Source organism: Pungitius pungitius, chromosome 12 (assembly GCF_949316345.1).
Source record: "Pungitius pungitius chromosome 12, fPunPun2.1, whole genome shotgun sequence".
Taxonomy (NCBI): domain Eukaryota; kingdom Metazoa; phylum Chordata; class Actinopteri; order Perciformes; family Gasterosteidae; genus Pungitius; species Pungitius pungitius.
The window spans coordinates 1,281,633-1,303,961 of NC_084911.1; the positions used below are offsets into that span (position 1 = coordinate 1,281,633).

A 22,329-nucleotide genomic window follows, 5' to 3' on the forward strand; every position below is an offset into this window, starting at 1 on the left:
ACCCCACTGGACTCGTATTGTACAACACATGCTAAACATAAACACATATATTCAGAATAGTTATGTTACCATACTTCTCATTTGAATTTTAAATAACACGTTTATTTAAATTTCAAAATCAAATCAAAATATCAATTTTGTTTATATGTCTTTTCTAATTTTCTATTCTAAAATATTAACTAATAAGGTCCATAAGAAATAAATCTGCAATGGAATTGTTTAAGTGTGTTTCTCCTTTTTATTTTGCTTTCTTTTAGCTCGTCTTTGTCTGGCGCTCTTGTTGTGCACGTCTGCACATCGGAGGATAACCTGCAACATTCACATCCGGCACACGGTGCCCGAAGGGCCCGTCGGTGGGACCACAAGCGGCTTCATTCTCCCGAGACGGACAGAACCCATCTGTTGTATCTGAACAGGACCAGACTGTCGCCCGCTTCAGACTCCATCGGACCTAACAGAAGAGAGGCAGCGGCGGGGACAGAAAGGTCCTTGTTATGTCGCTGTGCATCACGGCTGCGTCTCACACTGTCCTCCTTTGTGTTTCTGACACAGAGTGAGAAGCCCCAGACATTTCTGTCCAACAAAAACTCTTAAGAGAATGTCTTGATCCCAACCAAAGCACGTCTCCTCCTCTGCCAGGCCCTCTTTTATTCTGACTTTTGTTGAGGAAGAAGCTTGAAAGCTGCTCAGTGTGTCCGGTTTCCTGCAGGCTTTGGAGCAGAGCACAGAAATGACATCTAATAATCTTTCATAATTCCAGTGGCGAGTTCTGCAGCACAAACAGCGTACCAACATGGTAAGAAATGCTTTTAATTGGCTTTAATGCTTAAATGTGCATTTACTAAATGGAGGGGCTTGTTACGTTTTTTGGCAAAAAAAAGAGTTTATCCTCTTGGCTCATATTAAAGTGAGAGTATTTTTCTGCATCTTCAGTATTCATAGCACACATGTAGGTAATCCCTCTCTATTTCAGATCATTCCGGCTCTATGTAACACGTTCACAGATGCATGCCTCCAGTTATTGGTGAAAAGCGCGCTTTGCTTTCCAGCTTCATTCATAATTAAACTTTTGTTGAACACAAAGAGTCTGAATCAGAACTGAGCGGTTTTGCTGCCAAAAAAACTCCCACTTTTATCCTATTCAGAAATAAAGAGAGGGTTATGAGGGTTATGAATCTCTAAAACAGAAACCTGTTCAAATAATCCACTACACATAATAGTCCCTTATTCAAAAGTTTGTGTCAGCGACTTCTGGAATTCAAAAAAAGTAGTGATTTTGCATTAAAGTTTTTCCAGTCAGGGTTTGAGTATTATATCTGCTATTATATTAATAAATATTTTTGCCAGTTTAATCTACATCAATGCCTCATATTCAGATCATCACATCTGTCCTTTATCTCTAAAGAGAACGGCATGTTTTCTGCTCCGTGACGATGCATTTTCCAGCCGATCCAAGAGGTTTTTTTAATGAGTTAATTTAGCTGTAGAAACGGCACATAAAAGTTAGTGACAAACATTTAACGTCATTCCACATGTGGAAATGTGGAAAGAGTTCACCCCTAAACCTTCGGCTCATTCAGTCACTCGATTTCGCTTTCAGGTGGAAATAAATCTGTAGAATGGATGCTTTTTGTTTTATTACAATCAATTATTCTACAAATAATATTTAGAAAAGTCTTTAGCAAGAAAAGTCAAGTTCCATGTATGTCTGACCTATTATGGCGATAAACGCTTCCCGATTTAGCATAAATGATTTAGTCAAATGGGATTCAATGGATACATGATTAGTTTGACCGTCACGCGGTGTGGAAAAGACAAATGAAGACGTTTGCAGGTTTCATCACCTGATCTGTCTTTGTCAAAGTTATTTGTGTCTCCTCAATGCTGTTTGTTCAATTATTTTCATTACTGATTAATTAAAGGCCAGATCTGTATTTATTAGTTGTATTGGAAGTACGTTGTTTTGTGTCTGCACACAGGGTTTTTTGGCCCAGCATTCGGTCTCCTGAGGACCGCTGATAAGCTGGCATCTATTATGATTTATCCATTTAGCGGATAATATCTCGTGTGCATAACTCTTGTTGAGAGTGGAACTGCTGAAATGCAAAATAGTTTTTTGATGATAATTGCGGCACTCATTGCAGAGGCTGTTTTAATTTAGATCTTCTGCTGGATATGTAAGCTGCAGGCAAGACACCAACTTTAGTAAAGCAGCAGCATCACACTTAATCAAGATGAATTAAAGCATAGAATTAAAAGCAGACGTTCAGCCAACGTTTTGTTTAAATAATAAATGATGATATTTCACAGGAAGGAAACAGGGTCTATTCGTGGTAGAGTTAGTTATTGTCATATGTACAATTCTCCCTCTAACAATGCACATGTGAGCTTTAAAAAGAAGAAGAAAATCACAATTGAAATCCATATGATAGAGATGTGAAACACCGCAGCTGGTAAAATAAATGAATCCAATATTACATGAAGTGTGTGCAGAGGGCTGGTAGTAACTAACGGGTGCATGCATGAACTGTAAAGCAGGCGGAGCCGTGCAGTACGCTCTAAGTACTCGTACAGCAGTAGTATTCAGGAGTAACATTCACAGTGTTTGTGCACAGAAGCCAGCGGCGGCGCGCTCCGCTGCACCTGAAGAGGATTCCGACCGCCGGCCCCTTCCTCCCGGGTGGAGGAGCTACACCTCGCCCGAGGGACTCCGGTACTACGTCAACAGCTGCAGCAAAGGTGAGAGAAGGTGAAGCACCACCATGAGGACTGTGGTCACGGACTGGAGCGTGTTGGTTGAACTCTGGGTGATTTTCATCTGAGTTGAACTTTCATACGGATCCAATTCAAATTAGCTGGTGCTCAGCGCTTTGTTCGTGTGGAAACACATCGATCCCGATTAACGAGATTATCCCGAAGGCCAGCATCTCAGGACGACATCCGACAGGCGCCATCATAAACATCTCTGGCAGTGAATCCACTTTGGCTCACACACACACACACACACAAACACACACACACACAAACACACACACACAAACACACACACACACAGCAGAGGAAAAAAACAAAACACCCAAAAGCTATTTTTACCTTCAGCGGCCATATGCCGCAGCAGTCACTTTTTATCTTGTTGCAGTTTTTTGTTGTTTTCATGTCTGAACGAGGACCTTTACAGAGAAGCTATTGACTGTGTGTGTGTGTGTGTGTGTGTGTGTGTGTGTGTGAGCCAAAGTGGATTCTGAAACGGACGACTGAAACGGTAACACTTGATTCTTGACCAAGTGGAATCCTTCCCGATCGCCTCGTGGGGTGACGGCAGGAGATCAACAAGCGTGAATGTGCTAGTTGTTTTTATTAAAACCAACCACTGACCCCCGACCTCCCATCGAAAGGATGTGCAGAGAAACATCGGCAACGTGTGTGAAAGTGCCCTTCCTGTCCCTTTCTGTCTCCTCCCAGAAACAACATGGCGGCGCCCCCCCCCGTCGGCCGAGGCCCCGCAGAAAGCGCTGGCACCGCAGAGCGCCTCGCCATATGGTAACGGCGAGCGCCCTCGCACACACGCTTTTATCTTCTGCACCGTTTCCCACGAGGGCCGCGACCTGATGGACACGAAACCACGGAGCGACGAGAGCCGATGACAACCGGAACGTCTGTTCTCCTTATCGGGTTAACCGTCCTCTGCTGGGTCCCATTTGGCACCACGGGGTCATAGCTTCATGTTCCTACAGCGGTAAATTAGCTTATAAACCTTTGACGAAGGCCGTGTGATCGCCCCCCCCCTCCCCGCCCCCCCCTGGCCTGCGTCTCTCTGCCGGAGGAAATCCTACATTTTCCTAATGACTGGCTTATTATGTTTCATCGCTAACGACGTCTCCGCAGAGAGCAGATGGTTTCCTTCCTTTTGCTGGCGTGTGGCCCGAACACATTTAGGGGGGGAGGGGGCCCGGAGGGGGGGGGGGGGGGCTGGTTGTTAGCATTCAACCAGACAAGCGGGATCCTCCTCAGAGAGGGGGGAGTCAAGGCCGACCTGGATCCTCGGAGGGAGAAAGGGTGAGGCATCAATCGGGGGGGAGGTGGATGAGACTGAGTGGCTGCATCACAGGTGCATGATGGGATGTGTACCGTATTACATGATACGGATCTAATAAATAAATTGCCCTCGTAGTGGAAGGAGATGTGGGTGGAGGTCAGCTGTAAACCACACCCACCTTCTCAGTGATCGAATCAAAACCCACTTAGTTCACTTCGTCCATCGGAGGCCGCTGGTTTCTCTAAGCAAAGGGACAGCCTCGGGTGGGGGGTCGCGCTCTCTGTGTTTACCTTCAGCTGGACATGGGGAGGATGTGATGTGCACCGAGCAGACAGCTCATGAATCACAGGCGACGCACAACCATTAGTGGCCCGAAGGATGAAACCAGGGACGCTCCCTCAGAGCCCCCCCCCCCCCCACAACCCCACGGGACCGCGCTCGCTAACGACATTGTTCAGTTTGTGCCTCTGTGTCTCGGGGCCTTTAAATGGAACAAAAGCTGCCTGAAATACTCGTTACTTTAGTGAGAGGCAGAGAGATCGGTGTCCCCAATAAAAAGGCTGAACCACAGAGAGGCCACCTGCTCATTTAAGTGTGTTTTCATGATCTGCTTCCTCTTCAGCCGATGGATGCCACGGCACGACGAAGCCCGCCCCCCCCACAGAGGCCGCCGACGTCACTCTGAGGAAAGCCCCCCACCACAAGCAGGTGAGAAGAAGAAGAAGAAGAGTCTTGATGAAACAATTTGGTCATCCATCACCAAATGAAACAAATGTTTGTGAAGAAGCGACGAGGACGCGATGTCTGGTGTTCCTTCCATTCATCCTTCCCCCTCAACCTCGTGTCACCTGACTTGTCGCGTGAAGGGACAGGCGGCGTTGTTCTTCCAGAGCTCATCATCAAGGATGATGATGTGAAGATGGAAAATGAATCAACAGACTTTTTAACAAAATAGTTATTCATGTATCAAGTAAAATATGCTCTACATTTATGCTTTACAAGTCCTCTCTGATTTCAATATCTGTAGGATGTGAAATGTTGGTCAGACAGAGTGACATCACCAAGGAGATTTAGAGAACAATCTGTGGCTTCAGCAGATTTCTTTTAATTAACGCTCTCAGTTCTCCATCCGGAGCGAGTTATTCCACGACTCTGAGGCTGCCCGCAGAAAGCAGCTCAGATGGACCCGGGCCAACGCCGCGTGACCCGAGCCGGCCGATGGGCGAACCGAGTCTCAATCTCACCGCAGAGCGACACCGAGCGCCATATGGACAGCCGAGATTTAGGAGTCCACTTTGTTTGTCAGCTTTGGAAAGGAGTGCTGGGAGGACTGAGAGTACTGGGATTACTGGGATAGTGTCGGTGGGAGCTGCATCGTCGCCATGTTCTGTGCAGTGAAGGTGAGAGCTCTGTGGGCTTTGTTCTGGCTGCGATGGTGCCAGTGGACCAGGTGGGGGGGGGGGGGCTGGGAAGGTGCGATGGCAGCAGCGGTCTCGTGTTGGCGTTCGATGCTTGGGGAGGAGCGGCGTCGTGCGAGAGCGACGTCGTTGCCCAGTGACGTAAAGACGAGGGTCGCGACCACGAAGAGAGTTCTTGTGTTTGTACAGTCGCTGATGTGTCTCCTTCATCACTGTAATAGTCCCCCCCCCCTCCCTCCGTCCCTCCCCCTTCATCCGAGAGGCTCCGTCTCATTGGCTGCCCCCCCCCCCCCCCCCCGTCCTTCCTCCAGTCCGCCACCCAATCGCAATGGGTCTTTAAATATCATCATTCAACCATTTGAACCAAACCCCCTCCACAAACACCTCCACCGCCGCCGCAGCCGCTGCAGCTGCTCCTCTCTCTGGGGACGGAGGTGTGCCGTTTGATCGTGTAAATAAATCTCCCTCCTCCTCTTACTCCTCTTACTCTCTCGACCCCCCCCCCCCTCCTCGTCTTCCCGCTCTAGCTTCTCCATCCATCAGCCGGCTCAGTGGTCTCTCTCTCTCTCCCTCTGTGTGAGTGCAGAGCGTGGAGGTGGGAGCGATAGCGTTTGTAGTGTAGATCTGCCTAATATTTAATGCGTTGAATTTAGAAGTTTTGTGTAGAAGTGTTTTGTTGGGTAGTGTTCCTGTTGTGCGCGTTTTTGCAGCCGATCAAGTCACGCTGATCGGCGTGCTAAACGCAGCCATGGACCTGACCCGACTAACGCGGAAGCACGGCGTTAAGGTTCCGCCGGGCTTCTCCTGCTCGGTAGAGGACTGCAGCCTGGCCGTGGGAGAGATGGTCGGTCACGGCAGCGTAAAGTCCGCCGCCCGCATGAACAACGCGGTGGTGTTGTTTGTAGACAGTGTGGACAAAGCTAACATGGTGGTGGAGAAGGGGATCGTGGTGAATCAGACGCGCGTGCCCGTTCTGCCTCTCGCCACACAAGCGACCCGAGTCACGGTCTCTAACGTCCCCCCGTTCATCGGAGACGAGATGCTGACCAGAGAGCTGTCAAGACACGGGAAGGTCGTGTCTGGCGTTAAAAAAGTGACATCAGGCTGCAAATCTCCTCTCCTCAGACACGTGGTGTCGCACAAGAGGACGCTGTACATGCTCCTCAACCAAAAAAACGAGGATCTCAATGTGGTGTTTAAAGTAAGGGTGGATGGTTTTGATTATTTGGTTTTTGCCAACTCTGACAATTCAAGGTGTTACCGGTGTGGGAGGGAGGGACATCAAAGCAGAGCATGTCCAGAGAGGAAATCTACTAGTCACAACCAAGGGGGGCATGAAAGACAAGAGGGGACAGTTGGGGTCCAGCAAGGAGGTGAAGAAGGGACAGATCGAGTCCAGGAGAGTGTGGCGAGTGAGGGGGGTGAACGTGGAGTTCAGCTGGTGGAGAGAGGGACTGGTGGAGTGAAGGACCTGACGGGTGGGGCCCAGCAGGTGGGGCAGGCGAATGACGGAGTGAATGAAGGGACGAGTGAGACCCCGCGAGTGAGGCAGGCGAATGATGGAGTGAATGAAGGCACGAGTGAGACCCCGCGAGTGAGGCAGGCGAATGACGGAGTGAATGAAGGGACGAGTGAGACCCAGCAAGTGGGGCAGGCGAATGACGGAGTGAATGAGAAAATAGTTGGGGTCCAGCAGGTTAGAAAAGGGGGTGAAGGGAGGCAAGAAGAGACGGGAGGGTGTCTGGAGACATACTTTGAAGGGACACTGTCTACTGATAGTGAAATGGACATGGAGGGGGGAGAAGAAAGTTTAAAAATCCCCCTCCTGAAGAGAAAGACGGAGAGCAGAGGGGGCTCTCAAGCCAAGAAGGGGTCAGGGAGCAGAAGGACAGGGGGAGCAGCAGTAGCCGATTCGGCTGTGGAGCAAGACTCTGCGGACAGCGTCTCTTCTGGCGGGACGGCCACTAATTGCTACAGCGTGGGGAGGGTGAAACTCTTCCTGAAGACCACAAAGAACATGAAGGGGATACAGCTGGAGGACTACTTTCCTGATATGGAGAAATTCAGGCGTACTGCTCGAGAGGGCGCAAGTAAACGAGGGAGTTCCCGCTACACCCAGCAGGAGGTCTTCCGGCTACGAAAGTTCGTCCAGAGGATCAACGAGAGGGCTGCCGTGGATTGAGTGGAGTACCGGCTGAGAGGAGGAGCCAGTGACCAGACGAACCTACGGTTCATCGACAAAGTGGACGATTTCTGTGTGCGTCAGTGCTGCAGAGGAATCTGGAGCTGATTGGCTGGAAGGAGATTGCGTCTTCGCAGAGTCATTCTGTGTGTTTATTGGACCTTTAATGTCAACATGGAATATGTTTTTGTTTGTGTTTGTTTTTTTAAGAAAATAAAGGTTTTTGAAAAATCAAAAAATCTCTCTCCTCTCTCTCTCTTTTTTCTCTCTCTGCATGGACATCTTTGGATGAGGGTTGGAGGTGATGCTGTAGTGTTTGGGGGGTTGTGGGGGGGTGGGAGAACATGCAGAGCCCCTTGCGGGCACCATTCGTCTCCTTGCAGCCTTCAACCGTGAGACCTGTGTGACAGCAGCTTAACTGGAGGCGAGACTTCATCCCGCCCCCCACCCACCCACTTTCCTCCCTGATGCTACCTTCCCCAACGCTTCACGCCGCTTACCCCCCCTCCCCCTCCCTCCCCGACACTCTTTGCAACACGACTCCTCTCCACTCGCTACGTAGACTGTGAGACCGGCGGCAGAGAGAGAGGAGAGAGAGAAAGGGAGGAAGGAGAGAGAGAGAGAGAGAGAGACAGGGAGAGAAAGGGAGGAAGGAGAGAGAGAGAGAGAGACAGGGAGGAGAGAGAGAGAAAGGGAGAAAGGAGAGAGAGGAGAGAGCAAGAGTGAGGAGAGAGTGAGAGAGAGAGGGAGGAGAGAGAGAGGGAGGAGAGAGAGAGGCTTTCCCAGAGCAGAGAAGCAGGAGGTGAGAGGGACGATGATGGAAGCCAGCTTTGACACTGAGGAGAGTTTTGACGATCCTTCCTGTCTCGCCCCTCAGCCGCCCGGCTCCGTGTCGCCGGCCAGGAGGCAGATCAGGGAGGTCAAAGAGACCAAGATCACGGTGAGTACCCAGATGCCCCGGCTCTTCCTCTCGCTCTTCATCTTCCTCCCCATCACGGGGCAGAAAGAACTTCCTCTTTGTTTTGCTATCATCTGTTGTCGTCTGTCCCCGACCGAGCCTACGGAGTAATGCATTGTGGGTCCGCGTGGGAGCATCGTGGGTTTTCCCTACGCGTTGGTGTGAATGGAGACTGGCTGACTGACTCAATACCGCCGATCAATACCACCGATCTATCGAGCTGTCCGTCGTCTGATCAGAGGGACACGGGTTCTCTCCTGATGCACGTTACCTGGGGCAGTGCAGGTCACACAGCAGCATTTGGGACGTGGACACTGTGCGCTAGGCTTCGAGCCCCCCCCCCCTTCACACATTGCACCCACCCTCCTCCCCCTCCCCCCCCCCAGCCTCACGTAGTATTTTGGCTGTGAGGAGGCGATGAGGAACACCAGAAGGATTAAACAGAGGCTGTGCTTATGTAATCTGTTGAAATAAGGAGGAAGCGGGGGGTCGTGGGATGGTGGGGGGGGGGAAAGACACACAAAGGTGGTTTTGTGTGTCTCTGACCCGCTGCAGCCACGTGAGCCGTCGGTCCGGCTATTGTGAGAGGAGAGAAGAAATAACAGCAGCAAGGCAGCAGAACCTGCGTGAGGCGCAGTCCAGTTTCCATGGTGACGGAAGCCACAGCACTGATTAATGGGGGTTGAGATGGAAAACTGTGGCATCGGGGGGGGGGGTTGACGTACGGCTTCCCATGCTGAAGCTCCGTGGTCACGTTATTTCCCCCCCTCACCAGTCTCCAAACAACGGGAAGAGTTCTCTCCTGAACCGGAGCTCCTGCAGCAGCTGGAGATGAAATCACCGGAGAAGCAGGAGGCGACGGCGCTGACGTCAGTAAACAACGGCGCACCTCGCGTTGCACAACCCCATCCGCAGTTGTCATGGAAACGCACACGTCGGCGACTGTTGTGGGGAAAATGGACCCCGGCAGGACGCGTCCGGCCCGACGCCGCTGTGACCTTGTACTCTCCTTCAGCAACAGGAGCGCGTTGGTGGGGGCTGTTGCTGTTTCAGCTTATTAAACATGGATTCACATACGGTTCGACTTGTTGCTAAGCGGAGTGTTTTCAGACACTCGGGGGGGGGGGGCAGCAGAAGCTCATTTTTCCTCTTTGGCGGGACTCTGACAGAGTGTGTGTGTGTGTGTGTGTGGAGATCCGGAGGGGGGGGGGGGGGGCGGGGGGAGTGGGGGCACCTTTTACAGCAAAAGTAATTTGTTGCGTAGCAACAGCAGCATCCTACAGTCACTTTACAGGAACAGCAACATTTGTGCTGTATTCAGCAGAGCAAAAAAAAGATCAATTAGTGGACATTTGGAAACATCAAATTTGATGAACCCCCCCCCCCCCCCCCCCACCACCACCACCACACCCCCTCCGAGTGAGAACAAAATGTCCCAACTCGCTCTGCACTCTTGTTGCTGATTCCACAACTGACCACGTTGCCGTTGTTTTTTAGTCTCTCCTGGAATGATGAGGCTTCGCCTGTTGGTCCGTGGGAGATTCTAGGATCTCCTTGAGGGACGTTTTCTTTAATAACCGGATTAGAATCGCGTTATTTAGAGACACAGTTGTTTTGGTCATGACTCTGTTATGAATTATTAAGCTAATCATGTGAACTTCAGGTCGGTGGAGACAGACAGCCGCGAGGGCTACTTCTGTTTTAGCTGCAGAGTGTTCAAACTGAACTAAAAATATTCATCCTCCTGAATGTGGGACTAATGAAACGGGTCGGCCCGTTCTCAGGATGCTCTCAGGATGCTCTCAAGCTGCGTCGGCCGCGTGCTTTCATCTTATCGGCCTTTTCATCACAGCCAATGAAATGCCAATGAAAACTGCACTAATGTTTACATGCAGCCGTGCATATACTTAGAAAAGCTTTTTTCAATACAAAATGTTCCGAGCCAGATTAAATGCAGACTATTGCCTCCTTGGTGATGAATCAATACAGATCAATACAGGTCATCTATAATAATATTTGATTAAGCGTGTCGAGCCGTCTTTCTCAGACCGATGCTCGTCATGTGGAGCCCGCGCGATGGAGACTCTGCTGCCGTGACGACCGCCTCCGTCTCCGAGGAGACCCTCCGGAGGTCCTTTCCTCTGGATCCATGGTGGTCAGAGAGCATCACGCGTGTCCTTCTGAGGCTGCTCAGATGTGTTTCATCACGGAGGCTCACGCTGTGTGTTTCTAGTATATATATATTTATATATGTCATACCTAGGTGTCTGATCTTTGTCAATCTCATTCAAATCAATACTTTTATATCAGCAATGAAAAACAAATTCCCTCCTAAATGAAAAATGATGATGTCATCCCTCCGTCTGTTAGAGGCAAACGGGCGGCGCTTTGTGTGTTAATTTGTGTGTGTTCTTCTGTAATGATCTCCTCTGTGGGGGGGGGGTGTCCTGCGTAAAACAAAGCCATGACCTTCGACCCCGCCCCTCCCTCACCTCGGTATTCTGTGTAAAGAATGAGCCGACACACAGGAACCCGACCACTGACCTTCTTTTATTTAGCTTTAGCGAGGCCGGTCTTCTCAGTGTTCGACCCCCCCCCCAGCACCCCCCCATGTCTGTGAGACGGCAGCACTGAGCTCACACGGTAAACACTGTGACTCAGTGTGTGTGTGTGTGTAGATCCGTGAAGCTCTGCAGCAGCAGCTGACATGGCACAGAGGGTTTCCCCAGCGGTGCCAGGAGGGGGGGGGATAGGGGGGGGGCTCACAGATGGTGAACATTACATAATTGCAGCCCGGGAGCGATTGAAGACGCCGCGGGCCGAGGAGTCCGTGTTCATCTGCAGCTCCGTTATTGGTGGTGGTAGAAAGGTTTCTATGCCCCCCCCCCTCCCTCTGGGGGCTCATTATTCACCTCGTGGTCTGTACTTTACTCACTCCTGACCTTTTGCTCTCATCTGCGGCATCAACATGCAGAGGTGGAAGAAGTACATAAGAGAATGCTTTATATCTGGTGCTGATGTAAGCCACGATATAAACCTAAAATGCACAACTCTACAGATACCAAGATGTTCCACAACATAGGATCACATGACCCAGCTTCTGATTCCCCCCGCAGGCCTGAGCAGAAAAATGAGCTGAAGGGGTCAAAGTTCAAGGTGCATTGTTATAAGGAAGGTGTGTGTACTTTATTGTGCTACACAATAAGCCCCTCCCACTACCTACTAGCTGGTTTAAAATACGTCGCAGTGCAGGAGATAAAACATTGTTTAGACTCCTCCCCCTTTCTCCTCCGTCATCCTCGTTCTTCTTCTTCTTTGCTCCTCAGATTAACTGCGTGACCTTCCCTCTGCCCGGAGAAGGTCCGGAGCAGCAGCTCCTTAAGCCCAACGAATGGAGCTACTGCGACTTCTTCTGGGTGAGTCGGGCGGAGCTCGTACACCTGTGGAGTCTGAGTGATGATGATGATGATGATGAAGGTCACCTGACCTCTGGAAACAAAGGGTACCACGGCGCAGATGTGACATCCTCTCATATTCAAGTACTAATACCACAGTGTAGAAATAGTTTTACTAGTTACAAGTAAAAGTCCTGCATTCAAAACCTTACTTCAGCTAAAGTACAACAGTATTTGCATTTAAATCTATTATAAATACCTCAGATAAAAGGGCTCGTCGTGCAGGATGCCAGATCTATGAATCTATAATGTGTTACTGGATTGTTTGAGCGTGTTCATCTCTTTGATGTCGCAGCTTTTAAAGGTGGAGCTCGATGAATTCGTTTTACAGGAAGCTGTACCTCAACATTTTACTCATCTGTAGTACTTGAATAAAAGTACTGAGATACATTTTAGCACTGAGTATCCACGTCAATGAATAACGAGTGTGATGCTGACAAATTTTAGGGAGCAAAAATAAATAAATAAAATATAGATTTTGCCGTTTGGTCCATTCGGCCAAAAGCTCCACAACACGTTTCATTAATCTGATCTTTGCTGATGCAAAGTACTTTTTCAAAAGCAACGAGTTTAGAAACCCGATGGATCCGCTCTCCTTCCACGTAAAAGCCCCCCCCCCCTCCATGCTGATGTCTGCCGCCGCGTCCTGATGTTCATGTTCAGTGACGAGCCGCTGTGTGAAATCACATCTGGCACCTCTGACCCACATCGGCCCGCTCACTGGGGGCCGCACACCCCCCCGTGCCCCCCCCCCCCCCCCCCCCACACGCATACATGTCCTTCTTGACATGTGAGTCACACGTTCAGAGCTCGAAGTTGTTAACTGGTTAACTGATGCTCTCCTCCTCCTCATCGCCATCCTCTTCCTCCTCAGACCGACAAGAAGGACCCCCAGGGCACCGCCTCGGTGGCGGGCTTCGAGGTCCTGCTGCAGAAGCAGCTGAAGGGCAAACAGATGCAGAAGGAGATGTCCGAGTTCATCCACGAGAGGTGACACTTTCTGTAATTAAATCCCAAAGCTGTCAGAGGAGGCGGAGAGACTCCGTACACATGAATGATCCCTTTAGAACGGGGCCGTGGGGATGGAAGCTTTTGTCTGTCGGCTGTAATCGATGGATGACCCCCCCCTAATTAAAGATCTCCACTGGGCCCACAGGAAGTTCATGGATTGTTTTTGGCTCCCACTGAACCTGCAACGGAGACGTCAATAACCGTTACATCCGCTCTCACGTCTCTGTAAAGCATTAGCTCCGCCCCCTTCTACAAAAGCCCCGTTCTCCTCGGTGGGAAGCTGAGGCCCCCGGATCCCCGATGCATGCTGACGGATACACAGCCCTTTGTTGATCAGCTCGGCTACATGAGTCTATGCTCAAAGCGTTCATCCTCTCACTCTGTGTGATGAGAAGCAAACCATTAGGAAATAAACGACTATCGTTAGATATTAAGAAACAAGTCCCAGTTCATCTTTGGTATCTGTGTATGCTGTGAGAACATTGTGAACACATCACAATAAGGTTCCAACGGACCCTGAATGCGTCGTAATGGAACTCTAAGGAAGCTTTGTTCGCTACCTGTCGCGTGTTGATAATGTTCTGATGACCCCCCCCCCATCCTACCATGTCACTGAAGCAGTTTCCCTCCTGCTTCCTCTTCTCACACCCTCTGTGTTTGTGTCTCAGGATAAAGATTGAAGAGGAATATGCCAAGAACCTCTCCAAGTTGTCTGTGAGCCCGCTGGCAGCGCAGGAGGAAGGGTGAGTGGAGTGTGTGGTGAATACTGAGCGCCGGCCCACGCTGCCATCATCTTTGTTCACACCTTGAGCAGCAGATCTCCAGGCCACAACACGGAGAAGACGCTCGGCTGGAGAACCGTTGGGTCTTGGTGGCTCTCCAGCTGGGGGAGATTCCTCGACTACGTTAAACGTGAACCCGATGGTCTCCTCCAACACAGAAGCTCTCATGTCTCATAAAACATGTTGTTCTTTCAGAGTTTCTCCTCAAAAGAATCACACAAAAGCGCCACTTTGCCTGAAGTGAGTCGCCCATGAAGAAAGCGTCACATGACTAAGCCACTAAAGAGCTCTCAGAACGGTCGTGATTGACAGCTCAATCACGTTTATCTGTCAGTGTGTTAGAATCCACGCCGTGTGCTGTGAACGTCCGTCACGCCACTCAAATGTTGATGAGCGGCACCTCCGCTGTGTCCTTGTTCCCCCGCTTCTTCTCTCAACGGCTCTTCTCAGGACTCTCGGCGAAGCCTGGACTCAGCTGAAGAAGAGTCTCCACGACGAGGCCGAAGTGCACATGAAGTTCTCCAACAAGGTGACACGTGATGGAAGACCTTCAGCTCTGATGCACACGATGCCATTCTTCTCCATCTTTAAGTGTAGAACAGGGGAAAAGCATTGCTTTAAAGCAGCTTCCAATGAACAGGAAGTGACCATATTTGGGCTGTGTATGGCTCTGGCAGAGACCTGTCAGTCACCAGGTAGCCCCGCCCTAAAGCATTTGACTCTAAATGCAGAATATAGAATACAGTACATGTGTTGTTTCTGCCTTCTTGCCATGACACAACCGTGATTATTTACATTATTATTTTATTTGCATCATTATTACTCGCAGCTCCACTCCGAGGTAGAAAAACCTTTGCTGACCTTCCGGGGCGACAACTTCAAGAAGGACCTGAAGAAGTACGACCATCACATCGCCGACCTCAGGAAGCAGCTGGCGAGCCGCTACGCCGGCGTGGAGAAGGTAAAAAAAAAGAGCTGTTTCCTGTCGCTTGGTTTCACAATAAAACGCACGGCGGCTCGCAATAAGAAGCTGGAGCGAAGCTTGGAACCAATCAGTGGAGGCTGTAAGGAAAGCCACAGAGAAGAGAGTCGGCTCATGAATGAACTCCCAAAGCACACACTCACACTCACACACACTCATACACACTCACAGACACACACACACCTTCCCACACATTTTATTTCTAGTCATTTTCTGCATGTTGCGATGGGAATCTTTCATTGGACGATGTTTTAAGACACAAAGACGTGGAAGCAACATTTGCACATTTTAGCATAACTTCTATTATATATTCTTTTATTATAAGTATAATAAGCTTTTTAAAACACGTGACGTCCTCACACAGAAGAGAAGCCGTGCCGTATTTGGGTTCATTGTAAACTTTCTGCACACGTTATACAAGAATAACATAATAATGCTCACAGACTAATGGACCCCAGACTGTCATCAGTGACCCCGTCCCACCTGCTTCCTTTCTGTCGACTTCCTTGGCGGCTAGCTAAAAGTGTGTGTGTGTGTGTGTGTGTGTGCACGTGTGTGTTTCTGCGTGTGTGCGTGCAGGCCCGTAAAGCCCTGGCGGACCGGCAGAAGGATCTGGAGGTGAAGACGCAGCAGTTGGAGATCAAACTCAGCAACAAGACGGAGGAGGACATCAAGAAGGCGCGGCGGAAATCCACACAAGCAGGTCAGAGGTCACGAAGGCCGACCTTTGAGTTTGAACACACAGATTCTCCACCAACTCTAAATCTCAAATCTCAATATTTAAATGATTAAATCTGTAAAAATACATCAAGGTAAAAAAGACATCTGACGGTTTTAGTGCTCAGTTTGAAACCAAGTGGTTCCAATGGAGGCCGACCAAGTGGACCCAGAGGTCAAAGGTCACCGCAGCGCTCTGTAAGCATCGGCAAGAGATTTCATCTCCACTCAGTGAATATTAATATCATATATTATATATCAGCTGCAGTCGTGTTTCAGTTCTCAATGACTCTTCTTCATCGGTTAACCAACTAAAGAGTAAATTAAAAGAAGAATTAATTTAGATGATCTTTGATAAGAAAATGTTTTATTATTATTTATTATTATTAAGTAAATGTGAGCAGATCCGCTTTTTAGTGTTAATTTGAACCTGTCAAACTGAATTTAAAATTGATTTGAGCCAGAAATGTTCTGCTTTGAGAGAAAAATATTTTTAATTCTAAAAATATGATTTTTATTTGTTTTTTTATTCAATTTCAGAAACATTTTGGCACATTCTTAAAAAAACAGGCATAATATCAGATTCATGTCCATGTTAAATCATAAGAATAGAGCGCCCTCTGCTGGTGCTTAAAGGTTCTTCTCTGCATGTGAACCACAGCTTAAAGCAGTTCTGTATTTATATGTAGAGCTGAGAAGAAAGAAGCTTGTGAGTTGTGACCTTTGACCTCTCCCTGTGTTCAACCAGGAGACGACCTGATGCGCTGCGTGGATCTGTACAACCAGACGCAGTGCAAGTGGTTTGAAGAGATGGTGACCACCAGCATGGTGAGAGATCCTCCACTTCTTCATGACGTGATCATGATGCTTCCTCTTTTCATCAGGACCTTTTTGAAATCCCCAAAAACGCTTTTGTTTACGTCTCTGCTTTTAATGACGGTAAATTAAAGTCAATTTTCATCCGTGTGAACAATGTGAAGGGTGTAAGTTGGTTGATTTTATCTATTTAGTATTATTGCTATCAAACAAACAGTAGGTTGAGCACTTTTATTTGCCCCCACCCTCTTCAGGAGCTGGAGAAACTGGAGGTGGAGCGAATCGAGTGGATTCAGCAGCACTTACGTCAGTACACGACCCTGCGGCACGAGACGGACATGTTCAACCAGAGCGTGAGTTATTTAAACGTGTGACTGTGATGTGAGCATCTGGTCCAAAGCACCGTGCTGCATTCAGGGAGACCATAAACTCAACGTTTATGGGAACCTGAGGAGTCGCCCCCTAGTGGTCACCACCCAGAATGCAGCTTTAACTCGTGAAGCTTTATTGGCTTTAAGTCTGTGTAGAGATTCGTTACAAACTACTGAATGATAATGTGTGTGTGTGTGTGTGTGTGTGTGTGTGTGTGTGTGTGTAGATGGTGGAGCCGGTCGACCAGCTGCTGCAGAACGTGGATCCGGCCAAAGACCGGGAGCTGTGGGTGAAGGAGAACAACACGGGCGAGGTCCGACCCGTGGACATGAGCATATGAGAGCGCCCTGACCTGGGACCAGCCGCTCCGTCTCCAGGGTTACAACACGCACAGCCGCTGATGCCCCCGATTCGGGGGGCAGTGCATGTCCAGACCCCCCCCCCCCCTCCCTCAAAGGGAACGTGCCAGTGGATCAGTCCCAGCATGCTCCTTCTAAATTAACCCATCGTAATCAACATTAGCTCATTGAATGCCATCCGACATATTCAGCTGTTTACATGTTGTAAAGTCGACATTATTAGAAAATGTATTTTGGATGGTTTAGTTTAGCTTCAATCTATACTTCTCACACAAAAAAACAAAACAAAAAAAAGTCTCATTATTTATATTACCCTTTATTTTAGATACGGATAACAAGATCTTAGACTGAATATGATATATTTTCATATTTTTCCGGATCACTTTGTTGGTGGAAATGCATGTTTTGAGAAGCTCTCTCTCTCTCTGTGTCCGGAGGGCTGCACAGCGTGGCGGAGCCACGGTGCTTGTTCTGTGGTGTAGTTGGTTTCAGGTCGTCTGGAGTGTGGTGGATGAGATTCAGGCCGGGGGTCGACGGTGGAGCAGTCCGGAGGAAGGAAAGGTGGTGCAAAGTTCCACTGAAACACCTTTTAGTGCCTAGCGTTGAATGCCTGGAATGTCCTTGACGTACTGCATCAGTGTTCAGACGAGGTGTCGCTGGTTTTATTCTTTTTGTTTGGGGGGGGGGGATAAAATATACAGAGAACATGACTCAGCCCAGTTTGCCCCAAATAGAAAGATAAAAAAAAAAAAAAAGTTTTATCAGAGACTGCATGACCAGTGTGCGTTTACACGTGTGTGTGTGTGTGCGTTTACATTTTTACCGTGGTCGTCCCGCTCTGGATTCATTTGGATTATTACCTTTCTGTGGGCCGTCTTTTTTTTTTTTTATATATTTCTCAAAAGCACGAAGCCAATCAGATTAAAGATTAAAGTCGTAATCCAGCTGCTGAGCACAAGAAAATAATTGCTGTTAAAAAAACAGACAAATATATATTATATACATCAATAAATATAGACGCTTTCCTGCCTTCATTCACAATGCGTACTTTACATTGGCTTTGTTAAATGGATGGACTTCTGTGTGCTGGTTTAAAGAGCACATCTCTGTTGTAGAGGCTTTATCTGTGTGTGTGTGTGTGTGTGTGTGTCTCAATGTTGTGCACTAAATGTTTTATTATGTTCCAACTAAATGTCCCAACGGTTTCAGGATGACGTCGCGGTCGAGTTCATCCCCTCCGCGGTTAACATTTTCATGACGTGCATTCAGTTCCGATGGTCCCGTGTTTTTACGAATGTTGGCTGGTGGGTGACCTCTGACCTCTGTGGAATGCAGTGTCAAAAATAAATCTCCTCGCTGAAAAGACCAAACATCGCAGTGTCTTTATGTAACTGTGCCGAGGTGCAGGAAGCGGTGTGTGTGTGGTGGACAGGTGGACACCTGTTCAGTGTGTGTGTGTGTGTGTGTGTGTGTGTGTGTGTGTGTGTGTTCTGTCCAGGAGATTAAACCCAAAGCAAATGTTTCTAAAGAAGAAGCTTAACCTTTCTGTATTCAGATTATTTTGACTCAAACTGTATTAAAAAAAAAACCCTCAAAGCATTATAATGCCAGACAGGTTACATGTATTATACATTTATTTATTATACATGCATCTAATATTTTGTTCACATATATCATTACTTTCGTCCACTTTGGTTCACACGAGTAAAGGTTTGATCTGAGGAGAGGATGAAGAAGTCCTTCCTCTCCTCAGGGTTCATTTGCTTTGTATTTAGAATGTTTGAAGGCTTAAATCTTGCCGTCAGTACTTCAGTTAGTTTCCAACCTTTGACCACATCCCAAATACAGCAAACACTGATATTATATTTCTACTGATGGTAAAACACTGACTACTAAAACGTACATTCAAGACCAATCACATCAGAATTAAGTAATTAAATTAGTAACAGCGATCTGAACACACACACACACACACACACAGAACAATACAATGCCAAAGTAAGACCTGGCGTTTTCCAGTGTGTTCGTCTCAGCTGACCTTAATAGGATCTTAATAGGATCGGCTGATACAGTGTTAACCTGATCCCTCTCCTGAGGAGCTGAGACCTTCTCTGCCATCCACCTAATGAGTCCAGTCCAAATGGGTCCAAACGCTGCCAGATAACATGAAGGGAGGGGGGGGGGGGGGGATAAGCTGCGTATCGCATGGACCCTGAAGGTCTGGAAGCAGCGTCTACTTTTCTCATGCCGAACATTACGTCCTCACAAAAGAAAAGTGAAAAAACTATACACAACATGTGTGTGTTTGTTTGTTCTTTGTCTCTGTATTCCATTTGAGCTGATAAACTAATACATTTGTGTTTAATTTAACAACAAATAATGTAATTAACAGAAGTTAAGGAATAATTACTGCTAACGGGCTAGCTAGCTAAAGGGCTAATGAGGCTAGTTAGCGTTTAGCCGTTTATCTGGTAATAATTTTCTCCTTTATTTAGATGTTCACCACATTTTGACCATGAGTAATATGTCATAGATCAAATTATCTTTGACTAAGGCTAGCTGGTAAAGTAATATTTTTCATTTACAAATTGGTTAATACACTATTAAGCCAATCACAAGGCCAAACACACAAAGAAAACTAAGCTTTTTTTAGGTCCATTTGAGCTATAAATTCATGTTTAATTCAATGAAAAAATATGTTACACAATGGAAGTTACTGCTGCCCAGTAATTTGTCATTTTCTCCCCAGTGTAATTTGAGATTTATCCACGATAATTAGACAAAAGGTTATATTAGACAACACACACATTTGCTTTCTGGTATTAAATTAGATTGAATTGCCCTCTGGGTACGAATACAAAAACGCACAACTGACATTCATGAAGAAATATTATGATACACATACGATACTTTAAACAAAAAAACAAGTCTTACAATCCCACCAAGCAGCTTTTGCTTCGTATTACTGCTTCTTCTCTTTGAGCTTGTCTTTGATTTTCTGAGGTTCATCGTATTGTATCAACCGCAGGATGTCCTTGTTCTCCATCACACCCTGAATGAACTCCCCCTCTGAGATTTTATCTGGGAGAGGATAGAGAAAGTCGTGGAAGCAGAAGAGCGTCAAGACACGTGGCATGAAGGTACAGAGAGGCTTTGAAGCAGCTTTTCTAAGAGGGAAGTTGATGGATTAAGAGTTACCGTTGTCCTTCTTCCCGAAAAACTCCCAGACTTTCTCCGCCCTCTTCTCCGGCGTGTCTTCGTCCTCGGGGAGGTTCTTCTGGTCGTCCGCAGGAATCATGTTGAATATAGACTGCGTGGGGGGTAAGTTTTGAAAATGTTTTTACAGTTGCATGATTCATCTTAATTTCCATACATATTAGTATCATAAATAATGTGGATTCGGTTAATGCTGGAAAAAGAAAATAATTCAATCTGAAATATGACAACGTGCTGGTTTTCTTTTCTTTTTCATCTTTGTTGGGGCAGTTTACCCCATAAGGATTTATTAATAATGAGTCATCAATCACTCACAAACCTTGTAGTTCCTACTATAGAATTTCTGTGTAAGCATGAGGTTTTGAAAATGAATAAATAGAAGTGAATGATGAAGCGAAATCCCGCCTTGTTTACATAATTTGCTGCGTTAAAAGCTTTTGGAAAGAGGCCGAATGGAAAGTGCCAATTTAGATCAAGAACAAGAGAGAAGGAGACAATGGTACCCGGACGATCTCCAGGATTTCGTTTTTGCTGATGGTTCCGTTCCCGTCCACGTCGTACAGGGCGAAGGCCCACTCCAGCTTCTGCAGGGTCTTGCCCCCGGACGTGAGGTGCAGCGCCACGATGTACTCCTTGAAGTCCAAGGTGCCGTCGGCGTTGGTGTCGAAGCTGCGGAACACGTGGCGCGCGTACTTCGAGGGGTCGGCGTCGGGGAAGAAGCTGGCGTAGATGCCCTCGAACTGCTGCTTGCTGATCTTCCCGCCGGGACACTCCTTCAGGAAGGACTGGTACCAGGTGCACAGCTCGGACTCGGAGTACTTGGTGTTGGACTTCAGCTCCTCCAGGAGGTCCTTGGACAACGCGCTGCTCTTGGTGTTCCCCATGCTGCTTCTTCTTCTTCTTCTTCTTTGGTTCACACTGCCTCGTGTATCGCCCCGACGGCCCCTCAAGGTGCCAAATGAGATTATGGTCATCACCACCTAAATCCAGACAGCTGTCTCGGAGGATTAAGTGGATTACTGCGCCACACCGCTATGACACCTTTTTTTTTGAAGACTCGGCTAAATACTGGAGGTATTAACAGGATTAAACGCAACATGTGGCAAACACTTTTAAGGTCAACATCTGGGAACCTTAAATGCCCTTTTTAGCAGCGTTATTGCTGAAACTATAATCCCATCGGCTGCCCCGGGCTTTAATAACTCTCTGTGATATCGAGTTACGTCAGGACACACGTGATTGGTGACAGAAGGATCAAACTACCTTTAACTTTGTCACCGTTTGAATGAACCTGCTGCTTCTCATTGATCCACCATCTTAGATATAAATGTTTTTCTTTGTTTTAACGTAGTCAAAAATTGCTTTGTTTTATTTACTTTATTTTGTCATATTGCAAACAAAAGTTTACGTAAAACCTGTAGTAAGTAACAGTGACTTTAAATTCTGAGAAAAATGAGAAAATTTCATTTTGTAAAGTTTTTTGCAACAAGATTGAATGTTGCAGTAATTTTTAATTAAAACATGTCAATGAAAATGATCTTAACCAGTCATTTATACCAGTCAATATGCATGGTGAAGAAAATGATTTACTTTTGTAATATCCATATTGACTGACTTGTGAAAAACACAGATTTTGTGAGTTAAAACTTTGGTACTGTGTGACATTTTATGTTATGTACTATGTATATTTTAGTTTCTTTGTAACTTTGTCACAAAGTCATCAATTGCTTTGATAAAGACGATAATGAAATAATCTAATAATCTAAAGGTGTACCCCAAGGATCTACATTGGGTCCCCCTCTGTTCACGTGACACTTGAAGGGACATTTAACACACTTTGGTAGAATCCGTCTCTACGCCGATGACCCATTCTTATATCTTGATGCTCAAACTACAACCGTAGCTGTTGGAAATAACTGCATCTGGCTCTATAATTTAAAACAAGCAAGCAAACATTGAGACTGGATTGATGATACATCTTTAAACTCTTAAAATGCTGAGTTATTTATTTTAACACTGCATTCT

The 22,329-nt window shown here is 47.3% G+C and overlaps 3 protein-coding genes across 6 annotated transcripts; 2 read left to right on the forward strand and 1 right to left on the reverse strand.

Moving 5' to 3' along the window:
• Positions 1-205: 205 nt before the first annotated feature.
• LOC119220599 (growth arrest-specific protein 7-like) lies at positions 206-5,154 on the forward strand. Of its 2 annotated transcripts, XM_062566035.1 has the most exons (4): positions 206-796; positions 2,616-2,739; positions 3,463-3,540; positions 4,659-5,154. In XM_062566035.1, exons 1-4 carry the CDS (start codon positions 794-796, stop codon positions 4,886-4,888), a joined length of 435 nt encoding a protein of 144 aa, XP_062422019.1. In that variant the 5' UTR covers positions 206-793; the 3' UTR covers positions 4,889-5,154. The 2 variants fall into 2 exon arrangements, with proteins under 2 accessions (XP_062422019.1, XP_062422020.1); XM_062566036.1 differs by lacking the exon at positions 4,659-5,154 and having other exon boundaries at positions 3,463-3,756.
• Positions 5,155-5,311: 157 nt separating this feature from the next.
• gas7a (growth arrest-specific 7a) lies at positions 5,312-20,409 on the forward strand. Of its 3 annotated transcripts, XR_009957132.1 has the most exons (12): positions 8,348-8,576; positions 11,921-12,010; positions 12,924-13,039; positions 13,729-13,803; positions 14,293-14,371; positions 14,672-14,803; positions 15,404-15,527; positions 16,290-16,369; positions 16,612-16,710; positions 16,956-17,649; positions 20,117-20,228; positions 20,316-20,409. XR_009957132.1 is itself a non-coding variant. In XM_037476699.2 (11 exons), the coding sequence occupies exons 1-11, from the start codon at positions 5,419-5,421 to the stop codon at positions 17,067-17,069; spliced, it is 990 nt and encodes a 329-aa protein (XP_037332596.1). In that variant the 5' UTR covers positions 5,312-5,418; the 3' UTR covers positions 17,070-17,929. The 3 variants fall into 3 exon arrangements, 2 of the variants coding, with proteins under 2 accessions (XP_037332596.1, XP_037332595.1); XM_037476699.2 differs by lacking the exons at positions 20,117-20,228; positions 20,316-20,409 and adding an exon at positions 5,312-5,436 and having other exon boundaries at positions 8,514-8,576; positions 16,956-17,929; XM_037476698.2 differs by lacking the exons at positions 20,117-20,228; positions 20,316-20,409 and having other exon boundaries at positions 16,956-17,929.
• On the reverse strand, positions 18,222-22,256 carry rcvrna (recoverin a). Its single transcript, XM_037476701.2, has 3 exons — positions 20,808-22,256; positions 20,287-20,398; positions 18,222-20,169 (listed from the first exon to the last, which is right to left on the reverse strand). Exons 1-3 carry the CDS (start codon positions 21,276-21,278, stop codon positions 20,051-20,053), a joined length of 702 nt encoding a protein of 233 aa, XP_037332598.1. The 5' UTR covers positions 21,279-22,256; the 3' UTR covers positions 18,222-20,050.
• Between the last annotated feature and the right edge of the window lie 73 nt (positions 22,257-22,329).